Below are 24,385 nucleotides of genomic sequence, written 5' to 3'. Positions count from 1 at the left end.
CATACAATATACTTCAAGAGATGGAAATCGACGATACATTCTAGTATATTCGTGGGCATTAGAATTTAAATTCTGGTGGGTGAAGTCATGCACCTGTGATTTCACACCACACCACTGGTGCTTTTCACATGATAATTTATGGTCTAGATCATATGCAAAAGATTGGCCCTCTCTAGCCCTTGGACATATCCAAGTTCATTGAAAATTGTATAGCAGCATAGGATATAATCATATACCATAATACTATATCAGGGTTTGGAACTTTGGATTGGCATGCTTCTGAGAGTTTGCTGACAGCCAAACGACATGGTTCCTTAAAACAAGACATTGCCATGAGTGAAGTCTAATCACTCAAGAGAAAAGGTTTAGTGGACTCAAAAAGTATCATGTTTCATTACTTTATTGGAGTTGGAAGAAGAAGCAAGTTGGTTCCACCCGGGATGTGCACTGCACAGCAACCTAGCAAGTATCCATGTTGGCATTATTATAGCAATGCTACTCTTGGACTTTGCTTATGTTAAACACTTAACCAGTAAGCCTTGTCCAATCACATGTGAGCTCAATCATGACAAATGCATAATGATGTGCCCCACTGATCAAATAGGATATATATACATATATACAACTCCAATTCTCTTCTTTCAAAGGCTAAGAGCCCCATCGTTTGGTAAATTGGAGGAAAAACGAAACGACATATTTGCACATGAAAAATAATGTGAATAAAGTTTTTATATACATATTCTTAACGATATAAAAGCAAATACTGAAAACTAAACTATGATGAATAAAATCCCAAAATCAACTCCAAATTTAAGATTACAATTCAAATTTTGGTTGATAAGCATAATAATCCAATTATTTACAAACAGATTATGACAAAAAAAAAAACCAGGGCCATGTTTGTCATCTGCCATTTTCTAGCACTAGCTCCTAGCTATTGCAACCACAGCCCTCAGGGATCCCCTCAACAGAAACTGCCAACCAGCTCCATGTATGACAAGATTGCTAACAGTCACAAGGTAGAAAAACATCAATGGACCACCATATGAGACAAGTTCACACCATCTGAGAGGGCATAAGATGGTTTATGATTCATCTCTAGTGAAATTGTCATTATTCTGCTTGTGATTGTACCTTGGTATCAGGAGAAATGGAGACTTGGAGAGCATACGAGTACTGAAAAGTGAAAATGGAATTGGGAAAGCTTATCTGAACAGCTTAGTAGTTGCTGATGGATACACTTGCACAATGCCATTAGCAACACTGATGATAGGCCCTCATTGTATACACACATGAAAATGATAGAAAGATAAAGCGAAAATGCCTCCATTTGGACAAAAAAGCTAAAATCTCAAATATCAGATAAGTGAACAAGTGAGAGTTGGTTAACAGTAACATTTAAGAAATCAATATTCGTCCAAGTAGCTGTACAATGACTCATCGTTCCTCCACCGACGCCTTGTGAGCAATGATTTGAGGAACCCCCTGCCCTTGCTTGAGCTTTTCTCCTGCTCTTTGTGATTGCTCCAGTCAGAGTGTAACTGCATTGAAGTTTGTCTCTGCAAGAAATACTACATCAGAAGCAATAAATAAAAATTTCTTCTGAATATGATTGAACTCCAGGAAAACAAATGATGTAGGCTTTCTTAGGATCTAGTAGGATAATGTTATCTCCTTAATGTAAATATATAATTTGGTACTATAGTAAACATACAAAATGCTTTGGATGAACAGGTGGCCTTCTTGCAACCGTGGCAGATCGTGCAAGGGGATTGGAATTCGGTATTGGTGAACCTGCTCTTGTTTCTGCACAGCAGAAGGAATTAAAATAGTTTAGACTTATGTTTTCTGAAAGCTTAACATTCAAAGAACATATGACATTTTCTCATTCAGAAACAAGTGTAAACCATCTAGTGAATATAACATGCCTTTTGTTTGTGTGCTGATGATTTGGGGAGATGGGGATTTAGCTTGTGCTTTTCGAGAAGGTGACAAGGACCGTGATCGATGATGTGTGCCACGAGCTGAAGGAGATGGTGAACGCGCGCTCCTGTGACATAAGATGTATTAAAATCAAATCCCACAGTATATCTTTAAAAATACAGAACAATCAGTGGATAAGCTTATAAACAATTTGACTCCGGAGCAAATATAAAACAGGGTTCTGAGAGCTATCTGTTTACCTCATTGTAGATTGCCTGCCAACTGGCGTAGAGACTGCAGGAAGAAAAGCAGTTTCGAAATCAATGACAGTTTTCTCTCTAAAAATTCAGAAATGCAGTAAACTTACTAGATTGTGACTTGTGCATTTTACGGCTCATATGTTGCCTGCTATACCGTGGAGGTTCTGAAACTGGATGAATGGCTGATTCCACTATATCTGTGCCTATACAACATAACCACGGTGATAAGTGATTTTACAAGAAGGCATCATATAAAAAGCATAACAAAACTGAGTAGGAATTTGCCTGGCAATATGTAACGCCTGTGGTATTTTGGTGCTCTAATGAGAAGAGATTGTTGAGATCTTCCCTCCTGGTCGATTGTCTGTTGGCAAATCCGTACTCTCTGTAATCATATTGAGCAATGTTCCGAAGGTTAGCAGACATTAAACCAAGCATTCTGTAATAAATGAGGCCATACTCAAGTACTAGAATATAAATAATGTATGTGATATTCACTCCATGTTAAGAAAATTACACAAGGTAGTTAACGGACCACATACAAAATGACCTTTAAACTCAGTGCACATATGAATTTTGTACCTGCTCAACTGAGGATACTCGAAATTCTGTCTCATTAACCTCATCGGATCTTTCCTTGACAAGGTTATCCACCTTGTATGACACAAAGCCCAGATGGTCGACAGTGCTAACAAGGGCCTCAACTGTGTAATCTTTCAGACTTGTCATCACCCTACAGCAGCAGATCAGTGTAGATTTGTTTTACCCTTAATTTAATGCAGCAAGGTAAACAAAGAAACAGAGATCCAAATAAAACAAAAGATCTTACGTAGATTTCTGAGAATTGTTTCTGTAGAATACTTCAAAATATTCCGCCGCTGAGTATAGCTGTGAACGCAGATTCCTCAGGTCCTACAAAGAAATATAATTTAAGCCCAGCACAGGAGATACAGTACTATAAGAAATGCCAGCTCAGCTACATATGGGAGAAACATTACTAATTAACTAATGCGAAGGCATGTGGGGTTTCGTTGTGAACAAGGATCCTAACTTCTTTATCCTGAGCACCGAAAATTTTGACAAAGGAATGCAACTGTGCACGCCATTGGTTCACACCAATAGACTGATCAACTTGCTAAAGGAAATTAAGCCGTCCAAAATTCAAAATGGACAAGGAGACCATGAATTTACAAGTAATTTTGCTGCTTTCTAGTAAAAGCCCTTGGAACTGGGTTTCTGTCTTCTAGGCTCCATTTGCTCAATTAGGGAGAAATCAATTAAAAAGATTCAGCCAGTGCAGAGTTGCACAGCCAATTATGCAAGAAACAGATGATTATCTACATTACAGAGAGTAATAGTGTAGTACACTACAAGATCAGAAATTTATAACCACATAGTAAAAGTAGAAGGCATAGTAAGAACTTTCAAACATTACAACTACAGTGAAGCTTGGAAAGGTGTACAAGTAGAGAGAGCCTATCATGTTTTGCTACCAAACTAGGGACAAAATCTTGTGATTGACATGGACAAAACGGCACACGAGACACAACTGAGTGTGACCCCCAGAACAAGACCCATCATCATCATCAGGTTTTTACTTTTCTTAAACCTCGCCAAGAAATCAACAAATCGCAGCCCGATTTCTACCTAGATCCATGGCAAAAGGAGGTGGGAGAAGAAGAAGGCAAGAAGCAAAGATTGCGGCATCTTGACGGCTTGAGGAGGCCAAGACACACACACACGGTGTGACACATCGCATTCATCACCATACCTTGAGGCTGTCCGAGAAGAGGAGGCCTTCCTGCAACGACGACATGTCCTCGCTGGTGGAGGCAGCGTCGACGTCGAGGTGGTGTGAGGAGACGGAGGACGGCGACATCGTGATTGCCTCCATGGCGGCCGCCGCCGCCGCACCACTCACCGACCGAGCAGAATCAGACAAGGAAACAAAAGATTTCCCCCCTCTCTCGCCAAATGCCAAGAATCCTCCTCCCTACCAAGAACACCAAAAACCCCTCCTCCTAGGCCAAACCCAAGAAAAGAGCAGGCTCTTTGGAAGAAAGAAAGACGAGGCAAGCGCCCTCCTCACCGTCAACAACAGCGAGTCGAGCAAACCTACGCCAAGATCTGATTCGGGGCCTCCTGGTTGGCTCCCAGAAAGGCACTAGCGGCCGGCGGTGGTGACATGAGAAGAGCAGCACGAGGGCCCAGAGAAGCAGCAGCAGCCAGCAGCTAGCTAGGGGAAGAAGGAAGAAATGGTGATGGAAGTGTGAAGGGGTTGGGGGAAGGAAGGGGATAGGAGTAGGACTACTAGGAGTGAAAAAAAATTGGCTCTTTTTCTGCTACAAAAATGTTGGTGGGGGGAGCAAAGAGCAAATGAGAAATGAGAGGGGCGGCAGCAGCCAGCAGGCAAAGGTTTGCCTGTGGCAGAGGGCCATTCATTCACACAAGTGACACCATTGGTGGTAGTCTGGTACTAGTACTACTAAATTTTAGTACTAGTACTAGCTAAGAGCATCCCGGAGCTCATCTAAATTTTATCCTCCATATTCACATTCAGGGGCCCCTTTAAATCGTATGATTGAAAAAACGTAGGAATAAGAAAAACATGAGATTTTGATAGAAATGTAAGTGTAAAACAGAGGATTGCAAAACACAAGGAAAACACAAGAATGGCCGTTTGATTGGACCACATGAAAAACGCAGGAATTAGAGGAGAGGTAAAGACTCGAAGGAAAGTTTCTATGCGGTTCTACCTCATGTTAGAATTCCTCCAAAACTTGCATGGTACTATGGAATAACTTGCATGGTCCTAGGTATTCTATAAGAATTTTATAGGATTCCATAAGATCCATTCCTTTAATTCAAAGAGCTATATAGAAAAAATTCCTATAGGAATGAGATCCTCTAAATTTTCTATGAATTTCCTTTGAATCAAAGGGGCCTAGATGGTCATCCAAAAAGATTCTCACTCCGTATTTTTCTTCACTCCAACAGACCATCCATATTACATCATCCATATATATTTTAATGTATATTTCAACTACCATACATTTATATTTATATCTTTCCCTCGTCCTCTCTTCTATTCTACCGTTGCTTCGACGGGGAGGACAAGTGAGGGCGATGGGTGGTCGTCGGGCAGAGGAACGGTGGGGTTGTAGGCGGTCACCGGGCGGAGGAGGACCGGCGGCGCGGCGGTCACCAAGCGGAGGAGCCGCGGCACCGACGTCGGGGTCGCGGGCGGGGAGCGGCGTGGGCGGTCGGTCGCCAGGTGGAGGAGCCGCGGCACCGGCGGCGGGGGCGCGGGCGGTCGCCGGGCGGAGGAGCCGCGGCGGCGCTTCTTCTCCAATAAACCTCCCTAGCCCAGATCCGGTTGGTGCCACCTCTCTACCTCCCTTCTTCCTTCTTCCTTCGATCCACCTCCCTTCTTCCTTCTTCCTTCGATCCAGTTGCCGCGCCTCATCCTCCATATCTCTCTTCCTCTGCCTGCTTTGCCTGCCACCTCTATGAATTCCGGATGGGGGCGGGAGCTCGACCCTGAGAGGCGGTTGTGATTTGGCGTGAGGAGAGAAGAACGCAAAAATTGGCATTCCTCTCTCCTGTTTTAGCGCATCCGCTGGTGGCCGATTTTTCACCCCATCCGCTATTTCTCAGATGGAGGATTGGATGGAACATCTGCTGGGGATGCTCTAAGGGGGCTGTTCAGATTGTAACTAAAATAAACCTTATCAAATTTTTAGTAATGCCAAAATTTTGAAAATTTGATAATATTACCTTGTTTTGATAGGATTCTTATGTATTTATCAAAGTTTAATAAAAAAAACTAAATGGATGCATATCTTTGACTACTTTATTTAAAAATTGTATAGTTTGAAACAAGATCAATTTGAACAACCCCTATTAAATGTTTATTGCTCCTTCCTTGGCTTCGGCTAGTGTACCCTTGCAATCTGAGGCTGATGTGTGGGGCCCACAAGCAGAGCAATGGTTAGGAGCTGGGGCCCAGGGGCAACCGTGCATGTAGGTGAAGTGAAGTGAAGGAAGGACAGCATGGATCGTGTAGGATTGTACAGTAATAGATCATATGGTTGGCTAAGAGCATGTATAATACCAGGCTATAAATCAGCTATAACCACACATCGAGAAGAAAAGAGAAGAGAGAGAAGAAAGCGGGCTACAAATTTATAGCTGGCTGCAACACGGACTCCAATACGTTATGAGTGTATGAGAGGTAGGACCGGGTATTAATGATGTAGTATATTTTTATAGGTAATTATTGTATAAATGAGCTATTAGATTGGCTATAGATGATTTGAAGCCAGCAGATGGCTATACTATTGAAACTTGCTCTAAAGGGATATATGCACAGGATCTTGAGATGAGGTTTTTAATACTGCTACTTCGTGGCTCACGTGATCCTATGTATCATGTGTGGGTGAGAAAGATGTGATCGGTTGAAGCTACAATGAGCTAAGCAAATAAAAATACTTTATGACTAAAAGCTTTATATTTACTAGTACCATGTTATTATTAACAGTTTGAAAAAAATAACTACAAAATACACGACGAGATGGGTAAAGTAGAAGTGTTTTTTTATTAAAAATTATTCGTAATTAATAGTCTCCTTATCTCACGATAAGAGCAAATTTTACCTTACGAAAATATTGTCAAATACCCCTAAATGTAGAAGAGTAAAAAACGCATGGTAAAAACGGCATGACTCATCTAAGACGATACAGTCACGCCATCCATACACCTCTAAGGCTGTGATCGGAGTAAAAAACGCAGGATAAAAAGGGCATGACTCACCTACGAGGATACAGTCACGCCATCTATACACCTCTAATAACTACAAATATTAGTCAAACCATTCATCAATTAAATACATGTTCCAAAGCGGTTTCATCACTGATCGCAATAGCAACTCAAAAAACAAAGAAAACCAATAAAATCTTAAAAAAAAGCTAAAAAGATATATCTCAATTTGTTTTTTTATACAACACAAACAAACGTAGACACTCGTATACAAATGCTCACACTCGTTCCTACAAACGCCGAGTCGAAGACCCGAACTCAGATGGGCAGATGTCACAGTAAGGAACCTAACAAATTTTCGAATGTTTTTTTTTTAATTTCGCCGATTAGAAACCGGAATGGTTACCATTTCAGTCCCAAAAAAAGTTAAAAAAAAATATGGTTACCGTTAACTGCGAAACCTGCCAACTACTACCCCCCGAACATTGAACAGGCTGACCAACCTTTCGAGGGAAACACGGGTTCCAGTTGCTGCGCCACTTCAACCGAGCCCAGCAGCAGCAGGTGCAGGGTCCGACCACCTACAAGATTGGGAGGAGACCACCATACTTTGCAGCAGTTTGCACTGTCAAATCCGCCGGGACCGCCCGTGGTTGTGGTTGCTGCGTTGCGTTGCGTCTCGCGTGGCCTCCCCCTCGCGTGGGCACCGGACTACGGGAGGACTAGTAGTAGCTTGCTGGTACACCGCACGCAGGCCGCCGTGCCGGCCGCCCCGCCATCAATGGGGAGGAGGAGTAAATATGCATGCACCCCCCGGTTTGTGCTTCCGGTTAGAGCAGGTACACAAGAGATTAAGAATAGAGAGAAGAACAGCGATATATGTAGCTAGCTGCAGCACGGACTTCAAAACATAATGTGTGTATGATAGGTGGGACCATGTATTAATAGTATAGTAAACAACTATTGTATGAATTCGCTATTACACTGGCTATAGATGATTTGGAGTTAGTAGTGCTCTTAGCGGCAACGGCAACCGGCAACGGCGGCGGCAGTGCGGCGCGGCCGCGGTGTTTTTTTGGCATTGGCAGATGGGCCTGAATGCCTGAATCGGAGCAGTACTACTGATCAGGCCTGCCAAAAGCACGTGTGTTTTTTTAGGAAAAGGTCTGTTTCATATCCTTATAGGCCGAATTTGGTTCGCGTACCTCTACATCGGACATAGACTTCGAGCCTCATTGGTTGTACTAATAAGCAAAAGCCAAAATTTAAATTTTAGAACTTAATATTGAAGTTGATTTAAAGATATTTTCAACTTAGTTTTCTTTTAGTATTGACTTTTAAATAGCTACAAACATCTCTACTATTATAAAAATTGAAAATGTTTTTTGCCGGTATTCTGGTACGCCATACGGGTTTGAGTCAGTTTTTAAGTTCGTTCGCTTTAAAAATACAGATTCGTGTTTGAGTTGGATTTTAAGCTCATTTGTTTTTGAAAATAAAAAGGAGTCGTATAAGAAATCTATTTAAAGAAATCCGCATGCTAACTTGAGATAAAATATGGACTCCTAATTGCAGCTTATGATTTTCTAAAAAAATATATAAGCGAATTCTCACAGTGAATTTTACCCTAGTTAAACCGTATAACAACAATAAAATTAAAATAGCATTACCCGTTGCAACGCACGGGTATTTTTTCTAGTATATATAAAAGTTTAACCTATAAACTAATTTTTATTCCCTAATAAATCATTTTATTTCCTGATGGTTAAAACCGTGTCAATTTGTCCTCCCTCGTCCTTGTCACGTAAGCGCCATATAGACACCGCGCCAACTAAAATTGCTCTTGGAACAACTGAGAGAGGGAGCTTCTAAATAGTTGCAAGATACTACTAATCACTAAAGGAATGTTGAAACTCACGCGTCAAAGCAAGCAATTGATCTTACAATGTGCAAGATGTCACAGCTGAACTGTGCGGTGTGCCAGGGGGAACACCTGACTTGTCTTGCACAAACCAATTTTGCAATCGAGGAACGCGCGCGAATCAAAACCCCGGCTCATAGTCGACCTTTTTCTTCCGGGTTTCTATAGGAGGCCCGGCAACCACGTCGATGGACGTACAACGCATGGTTGGTTGGTTGGTTGGGCTTTCCGCAGATGATCGAGCTACATGCAGGCGAGCTCGGCCTGCCCGTTAATTTTTTGCTCCACAAACGATCGAGGGAGGCAGACGACGTTGGCATCGTGCGTGCGTGCGCGGTGGTGGTGGTTGCGTTGCCGGGGCAGGATCCGACAGGGGACGAGGCCGGCGCCGGACGGCGACCCCTCCCTGCCGCCCCCGCACCGCACGCACGCACGCACGCACGCACGGCGCGCGCGCAGATCTGCACGGAGGCGTACGTAACCACCCGGTGCTAACCCTGTCGACGGCGACCACGCGTCCGTCCATGCCGTGCATCTCCTTGCACGCGAGGATTTTCTTCTTCTTTTTTTTAAGGGAGATATTTTTCCTAGGAACTGATCAAACCTACTACGAAGATACTGGAAAATTTCATGCGTTTCGAAGGCTATTGAGGAAAATTTCATGCGTTTCGAATGAACGTCTTGACGTTCTGTTGGACAAAATCTTGAATTCTCTAGGTCTACGTTCTTATAGCGATTTCAAAATCAGTAAGAAATATACTATGATAAAAAAAATCTGAAAATCAAAGTTAAAACAAACTTCCAAATCTATATCCCAGCTCGTTTCTTCAAGCCTTCCCTCCGTTTGGATCATAAGCATGTTAGGCATCGTTTTTTTTTTCCAAATTGAATATCTGGAACCATTATGCAGGAAGTTTCTTTCTCTATTGACAAGGATGTTCAGTCAACAAACAAATCCAAAGAGAACAGAATTCAGAAGTGGAATAGCCACACTCGCCTTGAATTTTAGAATGTTAAATCGCAATAGTGAAAATATTGAGAAACATGGTTCAGTACATCTGATAGCAAGGTCAGACGATCAGACTGATCAAGAACAATGAAATCTACATGTCAATATATACCACTAAATTAAAGGGTGAAAGCTAATATCACAAAATTATAATCTCCCTTATAATATTTACAGAACTTACACACCAGTTTTATAGCTTCACGTTATTCCTTAAGCACCATTAAGGTTTTGACTAAACTTGAGCAAACTACTAAAGAGACATTGTCAAATCTTTTTTTTTTCTTGAAACCTATGTTACATCAATTTGTTCTTCAAAATGCTTGTGAAGAAACAGTTTTGACACCAGCAACAAATCTGTTGCATCAATACGACGAACTAGCCAGTAGCCACCATTTTTTCAGCTACGACCATCTCCAACGACAAAACGATAGCCACCAACGCTTCAATGGTGAAAGGCTAAAAAATCCACCTTTCAGCCTAGCCTCCCTCCTAAAACCCAGTCTTCTGATCCTGCTCTGGATTAGCTGAAGACAGTAACTTCAGGTGAGGCTCGATCTTCTTCTCGTCTTCAATGGGATAGAGCACAATCTTTCTGACCATCTGGCAAAATTCCCTGCAGGAGTCGCAAATATACACAATCATAAGTTTTTGTCGGATGAACAATAATCTGCCACTCTATTAAAAATATGCAGAAGCTTACAGCCAAGGATCATCTCCAACTTCCATTGTGTCACCCTCATCATCAGTGAAAGCCACCTTCCATTTTTGTTTGAGGTCCTTTATATTGAACATCTCTTCCAGCTCATTCATCAGTTGCTCATATCCGTCTAGATTAGCTAGATCCACAGCTCTGCCCACAGCATTTCCATGCATTTGAACCTAGTAGAAATGTTGAGTCAGTTACAGTTTAAGAAGCAGGAGGAGACTTTCTCCGGTACTTTGAAACCATAACATCCGTTGATCCACCCCAATCTAATGGTTTACATCAAAAGATACCTCTGAAAAGGTACTTAAGAAGTGGGCCAGGTATTAATTTAAAGATTAAGTGGGAGGTTAGATAGGTAATTTTGTCCTTGGTATTATATCAATCTACTATCAGATAAGGCAAATCGGTGAAGAAAGTTTTGGTTCTTCTCGATCAAACTGCTCGTAGTACAGTTCTTTTTCAAAAACTGTTCGTAGTATGAAGATCCTAATACAGATTACATGGAATCTGTGATAGACTACTGAGTTATTATTTTATATGATAGGTAGTGTAATACGGAGTACTACTATTTTAAACTTTGATGCTTTGAGAGTTCATCGATAAATCAATTATAAAATGCGAGCCACCGCCATGGTCAGCCAGAGAGAACAGAGAACAAACATGCCTTTGAAAGGCTAGGCAACAGAGATGTGATACGCTACAAGTGAAGATGAATTACGTAAAGAATAATGAAGTATAAGACGAGCATATCAATGGCAGACAAGAAAGTTCGGGGCTAGCAGCAAATGATCAGGAAAAAGTCATGGTTCTTATGACTTAAAACAATCTGTGCAAATTAAATTATCTCTATCCCAAATCTACCCTTTAGCAATCAACGGTTGATACTCAATAGTTTGAGAGGTACCCTGGGTACCTCCCAAGCACCATAAAAGGTCTCGAGGGGGAGACAGATAAATTTATACCTTTATGCGAGTTCTAGCGGTGTAATTCTGATGGCTTTGGATCTCTCGGGGGCTTTCATCCGCAGCAATATGCTCTTTTGTCACTTTTGAGAATGCTGACAGCTGACCAGAGTCTTCGTGAGAACCAGTACCTTTGGCTGAAGCTTCTCCTGCTCCCACACTTGACTTGTCATCAGTGGTAGTAGATATGCTGGTACATTTCATCAAATCCACACCAAACAGACGAAACATGGCAGGTTCCTTTTTTCCTTCAACAACCTTGGACGCATTTGGAGCAACTTCTTCAGTTCGGTAACCACAGGCAGCGGTGTTCGAAGACAACTTGGAAGTGGGCTCCTCAGCTTGGTAAGCAGAACGTGCAGGCCATGTAGCAATTCTTGCTTCATTGCTGGTAACCTGAAAAATTTTCTGAGAAATCTCTGACAAGGTAGGGGAGACACCCTTGTTTGAAGAGTTGAAATCCTTCAACCAACTTTCAAGTACTAGCGGATTCTGACAAACTGAACTACTCACGGCACCATATCCTGGATGCTCGCCTGGCCAAACAACTTGATGTCCAGAGATACAATTAGGTTCACTGGAACCAATACCTGTCTTCTCATGCTGTTGTGGCATTCCAGATAGCCAAAACTCTTGAGCTGGTTCTGCAAACGAAAACAAAAGGATTAAGAGCCAAATAATTCCACAAGTTATTGGCAAGTTGAGCAATGCACAAATGAATGTCATACCCAGTGATTGAAGGTCAATAGTTTCACTTGGCTCCCTAGGCCGCTTGTTTTTCGTTGCTGACTGCAGGGGTACATTGATGGCAGGTGCAGTGCCATCACATGTTTCAATTTCCCAAGGGGAAACCCTCTCAGGGCCATTAACATTTGTGACTTCATCCCATTGGACCTACATCAAGAACAGTTGAGATGGCAATCAGCACTTTTTAAGAAAAGAAATCTAAAACAACAATAAATGATTTTATCTTACCTTCAAGGACTTCCATTCAGAACCTGACCACTGCAGAGAAAGATCACCTTCACCAACTATAGTTCCAGAAAACCTACAGAAAATTACATCGACCATTTGAACATGAGATGCTACAACATATCAAGAAGAAAGTGAAATAGAAACACATGAAACCAGAGGTAAAACCATTACTTTTTAACCGGGACGTCTTCCCCTTCAAAACTCATCTTGAACCTCATGCCCACATTAAATCCAACCTTACTAGCCGCAAGGTACTTATTCACACTAACAATATATTGGCTTTGGCTTAACCTTTAAAACAAACAAACAACAGCACCCATTAGCAGAGAATAACTACAGTTGTATCATAACAAATGATGGCAGAAATGGCCCAACCTTGGCCTGTAGTACACTAGGAAAATTGAATTAGTCTTGATAGCATGAGATGCACTTGCAAGCACACCAAGATGCATGCTTTGGCTTGATATAACAGATGCCGGCATTGTGCTCTGTTTCTGCACAAGACGCCTCACTCCAACACGCTGCTCTCCTGTCTCACTCCTACAAAAGCAAAATATGCATGATCCCTTTTGATACATAAATCTTGTGAACATCTGCATAAACTTGTACAGGTCTGAAGAATAACAAGCACTGAAGGTAAGTGGGGATCTAACCTCAAGTAGACAAACGCGTCGCCAGAAATCAGCTTCTTCGATGTCACAAACGTGCTCCATCCAGTAGTCAGAAGATGCCTACGGGGTTGGCCTAGAGAACCGAGAATTGCACGAATAAGCGCCAGCATGCACATAAAGCTACTACAATCTTGATCATGGTGTGGTGGTCAAATGATTAGATAACGATCAAGCTGATAACCAAGAGAATAAAAACAAAAATTTGCATACCCCTGTAGATGTGCTTAAACCTCCACTCAGATCCATGAAGGTCCTTTGTGATGAGCTCTTGGGTTGGTGTCGCCATGGACATATCCTGATTAGCAACAAACAAGATATATGATTTTGACATACATAGCCGGGAACATACTACTATCACCAAAAACCATGAGAATTACGCATACCAGTGGCGGGAGGCACTCGTTGGCATGCCGTCGGAGCACGGAGAACCCGCCATGGGTGCTGGTGTCGGATGGGGTCAGGATCTTGCAGAAGGAGTGCACCACAGGCCTCGGCTGCTCCGGCAGGGGCGGGTCAGGTAATGTTGGCAGATTCTCTTGCTGAAAAACAGTGGAGCCCCAAATCACTCCCCCTTTTTTCACACACCAAACCCAAAATTGCTGCCTTTTCTGGGCCAATTCGGCATATAACTCAATGTGATCCAAAGTACACATCAAGTAAATTTACTTTCAGTAAAAAAAGACCGCTGTTCAAACATGCCAAAATTCAGGACATGAAAGCAGAATCATGGCTGTGTACATCCCTTTGGATGTAGAGGCCGGGTTTTTAATCCATTATCTAAAAAAAAATGAAAGCAGAATCAAAATTAAGGGGAACCCAAAAGGATCACCACGATTGTAGAACAGGGCAGCAGCACAAAGTACATTCCAAAACCATCAGAGGAGGCGACAAGAGCACAACAAAAAAGAAGAAAAAAAAAAACGGTGGTGGTCACCACTCACATCCGGGTCAGGCTGCAGGGTAATCTGCGCGAACACCTCGTCGGTTTCCGTCTCGGCCTGCAGCCACAAACAAACAAGGAAACGTAAGAGAATTTCACGGGGGCCTTTTCCTTTTCTTTTTCCTCCTCTCTTTGCTCCCCCACACCGGAGAGAGAGAGAGAGAGAGAGAGAGAGAGAGAGAGATTACCTTGAGCTCGACGTTGACGACCTTGCAGAGGATCTTGTACGGCACCTGGAACATCTTGATTTGCTCCGCCAGCAGCGCCGGGTCCGTCGGCTCTTGCAGCTGCACAAACAACAACAACAACAACAACAACAAGCGCGTCATCATCACTCGCTCGCTCCCGGCGAGAATGGAAGGACAGAAACCAAAGAATTCGGCGGCGGCGAGAGGCAAGGCAAGAACCTGCTCGAGGTGGCCCTGGAGGAAGTAGAACACCCGCTCGTCCCGCTGCGGCACCTCCACCAGCGGCCCCGCGCAGGCCCGCCACAGCTCCGCGAACAGCTCCGGGTCCCCTACCCCTCCTCCTGCTCCTGCATGCGCCCCCCCACCATCAAACCTCCCGGCAAACAAAACAAAACAAAAACAAGAACAAGAACAAAACAAGAACCAGAGGCAGCGCGTCACCTTGCGACGACATGGCGGCCGAGCGACCGAGGGAGCGAGCGAAGTGAGGAGAGAAGAAGAAGAAGAAGAGAGGCGGCAAGAGTGAGTAGGGAGGGAGGTGGGGGTGGTGGTGTTTGGGGTGGTGTGGTGTGGTCACCGGGTGGTGCTGCTCTGCTCTCTGCTCTCTCTCGTGTCAGGTTAGGGGGCGTTGGTTAGGCTCTCTCTCGTGTCACCCATTAAAGAAAGCCGCGGTGGTGGAGAGCAAGAGAGAGCGAAGGCAGAAGAGGAGGGAGGAAGCATAACGGCGGCGTTACAATTACAGGGCTGCGCTTTATGGCTTTAAACACTCTTTGCCTCACCCCCTTGCCTTTCTTCCTATTTCACATTTTTGTCCTCCCCTTCTTTGGTGCTCCTTTTTTTTTTTTTTTTTTTTGCAGAGGAGCCCCCTGTATATTCTATGAATTGGAGGTCATACTTTGTGTTTGGTACACTTTCTCATCACTTGCTAGAAGAGTGGTTGTGTGTGTCTCCTACACATTTTCTCTGAGTATGGCTACACATTTTTTATAGAGAGCCCCCGTATATTCTATAAATTGGATGCTCTTGGTATGGCTGAATTTTTTTTATGTGAAATGGCTGAGTCTTTGCCTTAGATAGAGATAGATAGGGGAAACATAGTGTTAGCACGCCTAAGTGAGAACATCGTGTGGCGGTTGGCCTATTCGTGAGGAGAAGAAGCGAGGGCCAAGTGAGGAGGGATGAGGTGGAGGTGGTCTTTGGCTAGTCTCTGGTCTAGTCATCGGGTGGTGCTTTCCCGTGTCAAAGCGTTTGTTAGGCTCACCCGTTTAAAGAAAGTCACGGTGGTAGAGTGTGGTAGAGAGGGCAAAGAGAGGGTGTAATGGGATGATGATTTTGCCGGTGATGTAAGTTTTAATTGTTAGAGATGAAGTGATCAAATCTTTGACTCGAAGATAGAGTGACTGAATCGTTGAACCCAACTCGTTACCGTGACGTCTTTTCGGTGGTCACATACTAAATAGCTCCATCTCTAAAACTTAATTGTTATTTCTCATATTTGTTGCTATGACTTTTGTCAATGCAACTATGTCCACCTGCAAAGTAATAGATAGAATAACATTTGGCCTCTCTAGGAAAACGAGCAAAGTGAGGAGAAGAAGCAAGCACCGAGTAAGGAGGGAGGAGGTGGAGGTGGTCTTGACTGGTATTTGGTTTGCCACGGTTGGTGCTTTCTTGTGTCAGAGTGTTTGTTAGGCTCACCCCATTAAAGAAAGCCACGGTGGTGCAGAGGGATAGAGGAGAGAAAGGAGGTGATTAGGCTGAAGCGGCAGAAGAGTTGCTAAAGGTAGAGAGACAAATATGAGATAAAAATTAAGTTTTAGAGATGGAGCTATTTAGTATGTGACTACCTAAACATATTTCACGGTAACAAAGTCGGGTCAAAGACTTGGTCACTCTATCGCGGAGTCAAAGATATTTGACACTCCATTTTTAACAATACATTCTCACTTATGTAACCTATGTATTCATCATCCCATTATCACCGCAATCGTCTACCCGAAAAATAATAATAGATAGTACACCAGTTGTGCAAGTTCTCTGGTAAAAACTAAGTCATTGTCCCAACAGAAGTTATAAACCATCCCTGGTGTTTGTACACTTTCTCTACAATTGCTAGAGAAATGGTTGTGTGAGTTGCTATGCTTTCTTCCCTAGCTAGAGAAATAGTTGTGTAGAAATAGGACACTTCAGTAGGGCCGCTTCCTAGCTTAAAGACATGGGGGTAGCATAGTGAAGTCCAAATAATGAGATGATGATTTCACCGGAGTTGCAAGTGATAATTAATTGCTGGAGATAGAGTGATTAAATCTTTGACCTGATGACAGAGTGACCGAATCGTTCACCAACTTAATATTGTGACATATTTCAAGTTATTGCATACCAAATAGATCCATATATAAAATGTAATTATTATATCTCTTTTTTTTCTATAACTTTGATCGACGCAATAATCCACCCACCAAATAATATATTACTATAGCATCTCTGCAAGTTCTTTAGTAAAAACTGAATCATCGCCCCCTCCAAAAAAAGGAACCACCCCTGATGTTGATACAATTCTCTTCTCTTGCCAGATGCATGGTTCTATGAGAGATGCTACACTTTGTCTTTCATCACTAGAAAAATGGTTATGCAGAGATATGTGTAGCCTAGTGTAGCACACTTACATGAGAACATAATGTAGAGGTTGACATATCGAAGTCCAATTAGCGAAGATGATTCACCTGTGTCATAAGTGAGAATTTATTGCTAGCGATAGAACGATCAAATCTTTGACCCGACTTGTTTTCTTGATGTATTTTAGGTGGTTGCATACTAAATAACTCCATCTCCAAAATTTAATTATCTTTCGTCATATTTGTTGTGATGACTTTGACCAGCGCAAAACGTCCACCCCCAAACCAATATATATTATACATCATTTGTGAAAGTTCCTTGGTAAAAACGAAACCATTGTCCCAATAATAATTGGAAACCATCATCGGTGTTGCTAAAGTTTCTCTTCCATCGCTAGAGAAATGGTTGTGTATAGATGAGATCCTTGAGTAGGGTCGCTTCCTGCCTTAGAGAGATAGAGGTAGCCTAGTGATAGCACGCCTACGTGAGAACATCCTGTGGAGGATGACCTATTCAATAAAAGTCCAACTAATGAGATGATGATTTCACTTGTGTTGTAAGCAAGAATTTGTTGTTGGAGACAGAATGATCAAATCTTTGACCTAAAAATAGAGTGACCGAATCTTTGACCCAACTTGCTACCATGAGTATTTTAGGTGGCCTCATACTAAATATCTCCGTTTCTAAAATTTAATTATTAGTTGTCACATTTGTTACCACAAATTTGATCAGTACAATTGTCCACCCGCAAAATAATAGAAAATACAACATTGGTGCAAGTTCTCTAGGAGAAACCGAATCATTGTCTCAATTGGAAACCATCCCTAATGTTACCACATTTTTTCTTCCCTTATAGCATTTATGTAAGTTCTTTGGTAAAAACTTACCGTAAATGATTTCACTATTGTCAAACCTTTCCCTATCGATGATTTCATAAATGCTTCTAATGGTTTCACTTTCGATGATTTCACTATTGGCAAAAACTTGCAGTCAATAATTTCACTATCAATAAAAAGTTTTGATGTATTTATCAATGATTTCACTGTTGTCAAAAGTGACATTTTTTTCTCTAGAGATAGAGTAAGGGAGATTTTAGCATATTAATGAAACTATTGACCTGATTTGTGTTCTCGATATGATGACCTTTTTTTATGACAACCACCCAACTTGATCTATCACCAGAACTACTTACTGTTATCAAAATTATTGTTAAAGGTTGTGTAGTCCTCAACTCCCGAGTAATGGATATTACGACAAGTGTGTGCAAGTTTTCTAGTAAAATTCATTTATCTTCCCTTGATAAAAAAAACATCAATTCATCCACCATCACAATAAGAAATCATGTGTTCTTGCTTGTGCTTACCTCGGAACCTTTCCTTCGTAAATTTGGAACAATGAAAGTCTCGACCGCGTTGAAGCCCCTATATATATTTCATATTAGAAACCATTACTGATGTAGTCACATGTTTTCTCACTTCCTTACTAGAGAAATGATTGAGTAGAGATGGGATGTCTGATTGGACCATGTTCTCATATTAGAGAGATTGAGGCTAACTTAGCGATGGCATGGTACACGAGAAGATCGTGTGGAGGTTGACCTATTCAATCAAAAACTAACACGACAAGATGATCTCACCCAGGATTCTAAGTGAGAATACGCTCTTAGAGATGGAGCAATCAAATCTTTGACGCGACGATAGAGCGATAAAATCTTTTTCCGTAAAACGAAAAATTCTAAAAAAACAAACACGCATACATGCATAAAACACGGGATTATTATGCCCTAACTGTGAACCTACTGCAGATCAGCCAACGCATCATGGATGCATGAACCCTCTTTCTTTTCTTCTCCCTACGAAGAACTTTGATGGAGCGACGCACAAAGCAATCATGCAGCCAGCAGCAAAGTCCATTTGGCCATGCGACGACATGCATGCACGGGTTTAGCTTGGAGATCGATCGATCGATCTGAAAGCCAAAATTAAGCTGTGCACGGCGAAAAGGACGCAGAGGATTACATGCTACACGTGCAGCAGCAGCAGCGGATGCCGTGGGGGCCGGACGATCTGCCGATCGATCTCCTGTCCTGCCCATGGGCGCCATGGATGGCCAAAGGCCTAGTTTAGTTCCAAAGTTTTTTTTTTTTTTCAAATTTTCAACTTTTCATCACATTAAATATTTCATACGCACACAAATTTTTTTATCACATCATACCAATTTCAACCAAACTTCCAAACTTCAGTGTGAACTAAACACAGCCTTTTAAGTCCAGGGCCACCACCTGATGAGATGAGATGACATTGCTGCCAATCTAGCTTAGACCGGTCAAGCTAGAGCCAACAGTGAGATGCACACTGTGTGTACATGGCCCACCACCCAGCCACACCCAATAATTTCCCTGCAGGGACTACGTACTGTGTGAGGTTTAAGTTTGTGTGATTCATAAGCACACGCTCTGGTTCTGGCCGGTGTGTGTAGCATACACATTCTCTGAACGTAGTGCTGACCTTTCTGTGCAGCGAAGAAAATGTGCGGTGCAAATTAACACCAAGTGGAAAGGAGAAAGGAATAATTAATGTGTAATATGCACATATGGAATTTAAGGTTGTCCGTATATGTCATCTTTTTTAAAAAAAATTGTGTGTGATACATATTTTGTTGTGAATTATAAGACTAATTCTTGATGTATAAATGTATAAGCCGCTAGTTGGTCATGACATTGGGTTAAAATGTAAGTTGTGATCTTAAAAAAAATATATAAAGTTATAAGAGCGGTTTTACTGTGCATCCTTGGAAGCTAGCATCTTTGTGTATACATCCCTCGTCCAAGAAAAAAAATCGATTACTATATATAAATGAATATGGATAGAAGTTTATCCAAATTCATTTTTAGAAGTTGTTCTTTTTATATGGGGGGAGTAGGTGCTACATGTATTCTCTATTAAAATCCAACTCTTGATTGGCTATGGCACGATGGTTATTGGGAGGAAAAGCAAAGCCAGCAAGGTCAAGGGCAACCCTACGTAGATCTGGACGATGGTTCTTCCATGTGGATGAAGAGGTGGTGTTGTACAACGCCTTGAGAAGAAAAAAAATCGTGCAGGCCAAAGGAGATGTTTAGCGACAGGATGATCCTCAGCGCAAATACTAGGCTTATCCACTCAAGGCCATGCCTTAGACACCGCGATGCATATCATCACTTTCTTCGACCACCATACTAGATCAGCTGCCCCTCTAACTCGCTCTCCATCAATAGCTAGTTAGTCACTTAGTCGTGATCGGGCGTCTTCAACAGCTTCCATTTCTTAGATCCATGAGTTCTATCTCTACCATTAGACTCAATATAATCAAACATTACAAAATTTTATCTCATAATTAAAAAGATTATCATCAATCATGCAAATGTTCTACTAATCAATTACGACATAACAACATAGCTCTATAAATGAAAACGAATTATGGTAAAGTACCAGGTGATTTTGGGACTAAACCAAAATCCAATCATCATCATGAAAAGATAAAAACATGGTGGGTGAATATGTAAAAATGCACCCTACTTTTCTGTCACAAACGTACATACCTTTTTTCCCCTCTTTTAGACGGAAATCGTGTTCTAGTTATTTCTGTTATTTTTTAATCCTATTGACAGTTCAGTTCAACAACGGTTAAAGTTTTTTGGAAATCGGTTTCTCTTTTTTCCAGGATTTGGACCCTTTTATTTTTCTTACAAGAAGACCATTGCACTCACGCCATTTTTGTGCTCCAACTGCGTGTTCGTGCACTCAACGCCAATGCAATATATATATACATGCGAGTCTTGTGTTGTGTGCGTACAAGAATACGTACTCCCTGTATCTTATATTCCAAAATACGTACGTGTACGGCAGTACAGTACATACGTACTTGTCCATGTAAGTAAAGTAATTAACCGACTTCTTTCTAGGCAAAAAGTTAAAAATCATGATAACTTCAGTTACTGATTAAAAATAAACACCATATATACATGCACGCATGATGTGGATGAGCGGTTAATTAATATAATAATTAACTAATGAACGCTCTCATTTTGGTTAATCATGTCCGTTAATATATAGTTGATAGGAGTAGTAATTAGTCCCTAATCTTGGTGTGTATATTTTTTCTTGATAATAGAATTCATTACTAGCTATCTTTGATTCAAATAAGTTACATCCAATTATTATCTTAATGTGTGTGTCTATATATATATACATATACATATATATATATATACATATATATATATATACATATACATATATATATATATATATACATATACATATATATATATATATATACATATATATATATATATATATATATATATATATATATATATATACCACTAGAATGGGAGAAAAACTTAAAAAGAATAAATAAATTTGGGGATAGGTCTTTTTATATGAACTATTTTCGCGAACGCGTTTTTTATGAACTAGACGTAGATGCTTATATAAATGTTTAATATGATTAAATTCAGGACATTTTTTAAGTGCTTTAATTTCCCCTACAGTTTGTAAGTAAGTACATTCGGTATTCTCCAGTTTTAGTATTCTAGTACTGCTCATACTTTTATAAGATACTATATGAATATCTCGTCGCGTTGCTATAGAAAATTAAGTTACATAATACGTACAAAATTAAAACAATTTGATATAATTTTGAGCTAAAAGTAATTGAGATTATATGTTTTTAAGAGAGAAGAAAGAAAAGACAATTTGAACTATATATCTATCATTTAAAGACTAGAAATAATTAAGATAATGTGACTTAATAAGAGAAGAGAGAAATAATATTAACTATATTTAGTGGGGATGAACTATATAAGTATACAGGATATATATATGTGGAGTACGTTTAACTTTTGAAAAGCATATAATTAAGCATAGGATTGGACACAACATAAACGAATTGATCTTCTTGTGATGGATGTAAGAAAAAGGTGGTGTTTTTTTAGCGAAGATTCCAAATTAAAGGAGCGATCAAGTGCAAGAATCTGGAATCTCCATGTGTCAACTTCGCTAGCTTAGCTGCTCTCACAGTAAGAAAAGTGAGCAAGTAAATTAATCTTATTTAAATTTGCCTCAAGAAAGTGACTCTATTGATCTGATCAAGTGATCGATCAGCCGTGTTCCCATCTTGAAGTATCACCATCGAGAATTGGTATTTTGAGATCCGGGGTGTAAATTAATCCCTCTATGTAACATTGACCGCGATTGAATCTAGCAATATCGACGAGTCATACCTGTTTTTCTACGGCATTTCCATGAAAACTAAAAATCCCAGAACATATTTTCCTGCAACCATAGAGTTCACGAAGATGATCTTATAGTGGTCTGAGTTGCGGGACGAAGCCTTTCTATATTAACCCTAACATGATAGTTTATTTTTCATATTATTTTTTGCCCTTTTAGTCTCTTTTTTAGTCTATTGTTAGCCTGTTAAGTGATGTAATGGTTGTGTGCATTCCTCGTTTATGTTAAAGAGTCACAACTTCTCTTATTTTTTAAAAAATAAAAGCATGTTGTCAATATTACAATTACATGTTCCCATCCACACTTATAATTATTCGAAATAGACAGGGGTTAGTCCTAAAATAGACAGAGCAAGTCACGTGGTGCAACAGCCCTTGACATGGTGGGCCTACTCCTACCAGTCAACAGAGTGCGGCAACCCCTATACAGGGTGGGCCCATGACCACCAGGAGACATGGCACGGTGACCCCTGAGCAGGGTATGCGTGTAGCAGCTAGGTGACATCATGGTGAACGACCACTGAGCAGGACAGGCATGCGGCACCATGCGACGTGGCGCGGTGGTCCTCCAGTAGGGTGGTCCCGTGGCCACTAGTTGGTTGGCCCGCGACCACTGAAAAGAGAGGCATAGAAGTCCTTTGGTCATGATCGGTCTCAATGTGATGCAAGGTATTGGACACCGTGCACATGCATGTAGTAAACGCGCGCATTATAGTCTGTCATTCCTCTTTGTTCACATCGTCAAGACTCATTTCATTCGTGTGCTCGCACAGTCAGTTACACCCATGTAATATCAATGGTTCAGCACATCAACCTCACCCCCTCTCACTACAACCCCGTATTACCGGGGGGAAAGTAGGCATCATGTCCCACACGTCTCAAGGGGTCACCGTGGAGCATGTCGGAGATGGCAAACCCAACAAGTTGGTAGAGTGCATGGTGCGAGGCATAGTGGTGTTATGATGTATATTATAGTAGTTTGGTCAGTGTCTCTAGAGAATGCCTATACTCTGTTATGATATAAAAAAATGCCTCTATTAAAATGCCACAAGACATAGAGACATTTTTTAAAATGCCTCTTCATTTACAGAGATAATTTAACATAAGACATTTATGACATATTTTTGAATATGTCTCTACAACATTGTAATATTTGAAAAGTGTCTCTATAACAATAGAAAAATATATCTACATAAAGACATTTTTGTTGTAATGAAACTATGTTTCCACCATAGCTTATTGAGCGAACGTTGGTCCCTCACGAACTTATCAATGTCGACACACGTATGCTAGTTTGGACTCTACGAGTGTAGAATCATGTCAATCAAAGGTAAAGTTAATTATCGGGCGTGAATAATGTTTTTTTTCATTTTTTTATGTGTCTATAGTCTATAAACTGATCTTCTAATTTAAATCAGAAATATTGAGAGGGAGAATATGTAGTGCCAATAATGAATAACGATTGGAAAATTGGCAAAAGTTCTTCATTTTCATTCAAAGTTGTAGTCTATGGCTCACTCCCAACATTTACAGGAAGATCTTTACACCTTTAAATATCTTTGAAGAGGGCCCATATATGATATTGAAAAAAACACAATTTTAGAGCATGCTACTTCAACGACAATTAACCTTCAATTGTGCGCGTGTCGAATTCCAATTGAGCGACTTGAGGTTAGAAAAATTCTACCAAATTTATAATTACTCCGAAAGACCTGGGGGATTAGTGCCTTGGCTTACCAATTGAACGATGTCTCCAATTTAAGTTGGACGCATTAATTTGTCACGTAGCATTCGAAGAAATATAAGTACCATTTTAAATAATAATGGAAGTGGTATACCAATTGAAGAAATACAATGCACGATCATCAAATATAATACCTCAAAAAAAATCCTTGCAATATCTATCAGAACCCGACGTCCTCATCGGCAAAAAGATATTGCAATGCCAGCTGCCCTCTACTACAACAAGGGCTCAATCATTCGCAGCCTCCTCGTACTTTAACTATACTTAATAAATATCAATAATAATAATAATCTTTTTTTTCTCCTGTCATTAGTGATTTCTCGCTTTGTTATGTAGTACTAATCTCTTGTTGCTGGGTGGGGAATATTCGTAGTGACTCTAGTGAGACTCCATTAAACATATGCAATGCTTTTGCAAGCCTGTAAAAGGGGCCTACG

The 24,385-nt window shown here is 40.9% G+C and overlaps 2 protein-coding genes across 2 annotated transcripts; both read right to left on the bottom strand.

The window, feature by feature from the left end:
• Positions 1-902: 902 nt before the first annotated feature.
• LOC127763314 (probable protein ABIL3) lies at positions 903-4,626 on the bottom strand. The gene is made up of 9 exons (XM_052287973.1): positions 3,955-4,626; positions 3,013-3,095; positions 2,766-2,916; positions 2,469-2,568; positions 2,291-2,386; positions 2,184-2,217; positions 1,929-2,050; positions 1,715-1,806; positions 903-1,559 (listed from the first exon to the last, which is right to left on the bottom strand). Exons 1-9 carry the CDS (start codon positions 4,075-4,077, stop codon positions 1,407-1,409), a joined length of 954 nt encoding a protein of 317 aa, XP_052143933.1. The 5' UTR covers positions 4,078-4,626; the 3' UTR covers positions 903-1,406.
• A 5,320-nt stretch (positions 4,627-9,946) lies between these two features.
• LOC127758178 (auxin response factor 1) lies at positions 9,947-14,904 on the bottom strand. Its single transcript, XM_052283801.1, has 14 exons — positions 14,755-14,904; positions 14,533-14,660; positions 14,314-14,412; positions 14,127-14,183; positions 13,569-13,724; positions 13,396-13,480; positions 13,168-13,258; positions 12,890-13,054; positions 12,686-12,805; positions 12,515-12,587; positions 12,268-12,433; positions 11,540-12,183; positions 10,572-10,750; positions 9,947-10,484 (listed from the first exon to the last, which is right to left on the bottom strand). Exons 1-14 carry the CDS (start codon positions 14,765-14,767, stop codon positions 10,361-10,363), a joined length of 2,100 nt encoding a protein of 699 aa, XP_052139761.1. The 5' UTR covers positions 14,768-14,904; the 3' UTR covers positions 9,947-10,360.
• Positions 14,905-24,385: the final 9,481 nt, after the last annotated feature.

This window comes from Oryza glaberrima, chromosome 1 (assembly GCF_000147395.1).
Source record: "Oryza glaberrima chromosome 1, OglaRS2, whole genome shotgun sequence".
NCBI classification, from domain to species: Eukaryota; Viridiplantae; Streptophyta; class Magnoliopsida; order Poales; family Poaceae; genus Oryza; species Oryza glaberrima.
The sequence above is the reverse complement of the archived record's forward strand: the minus strand, read 5'-3'. Positions and strand labels throughout refer to the sequence as shown.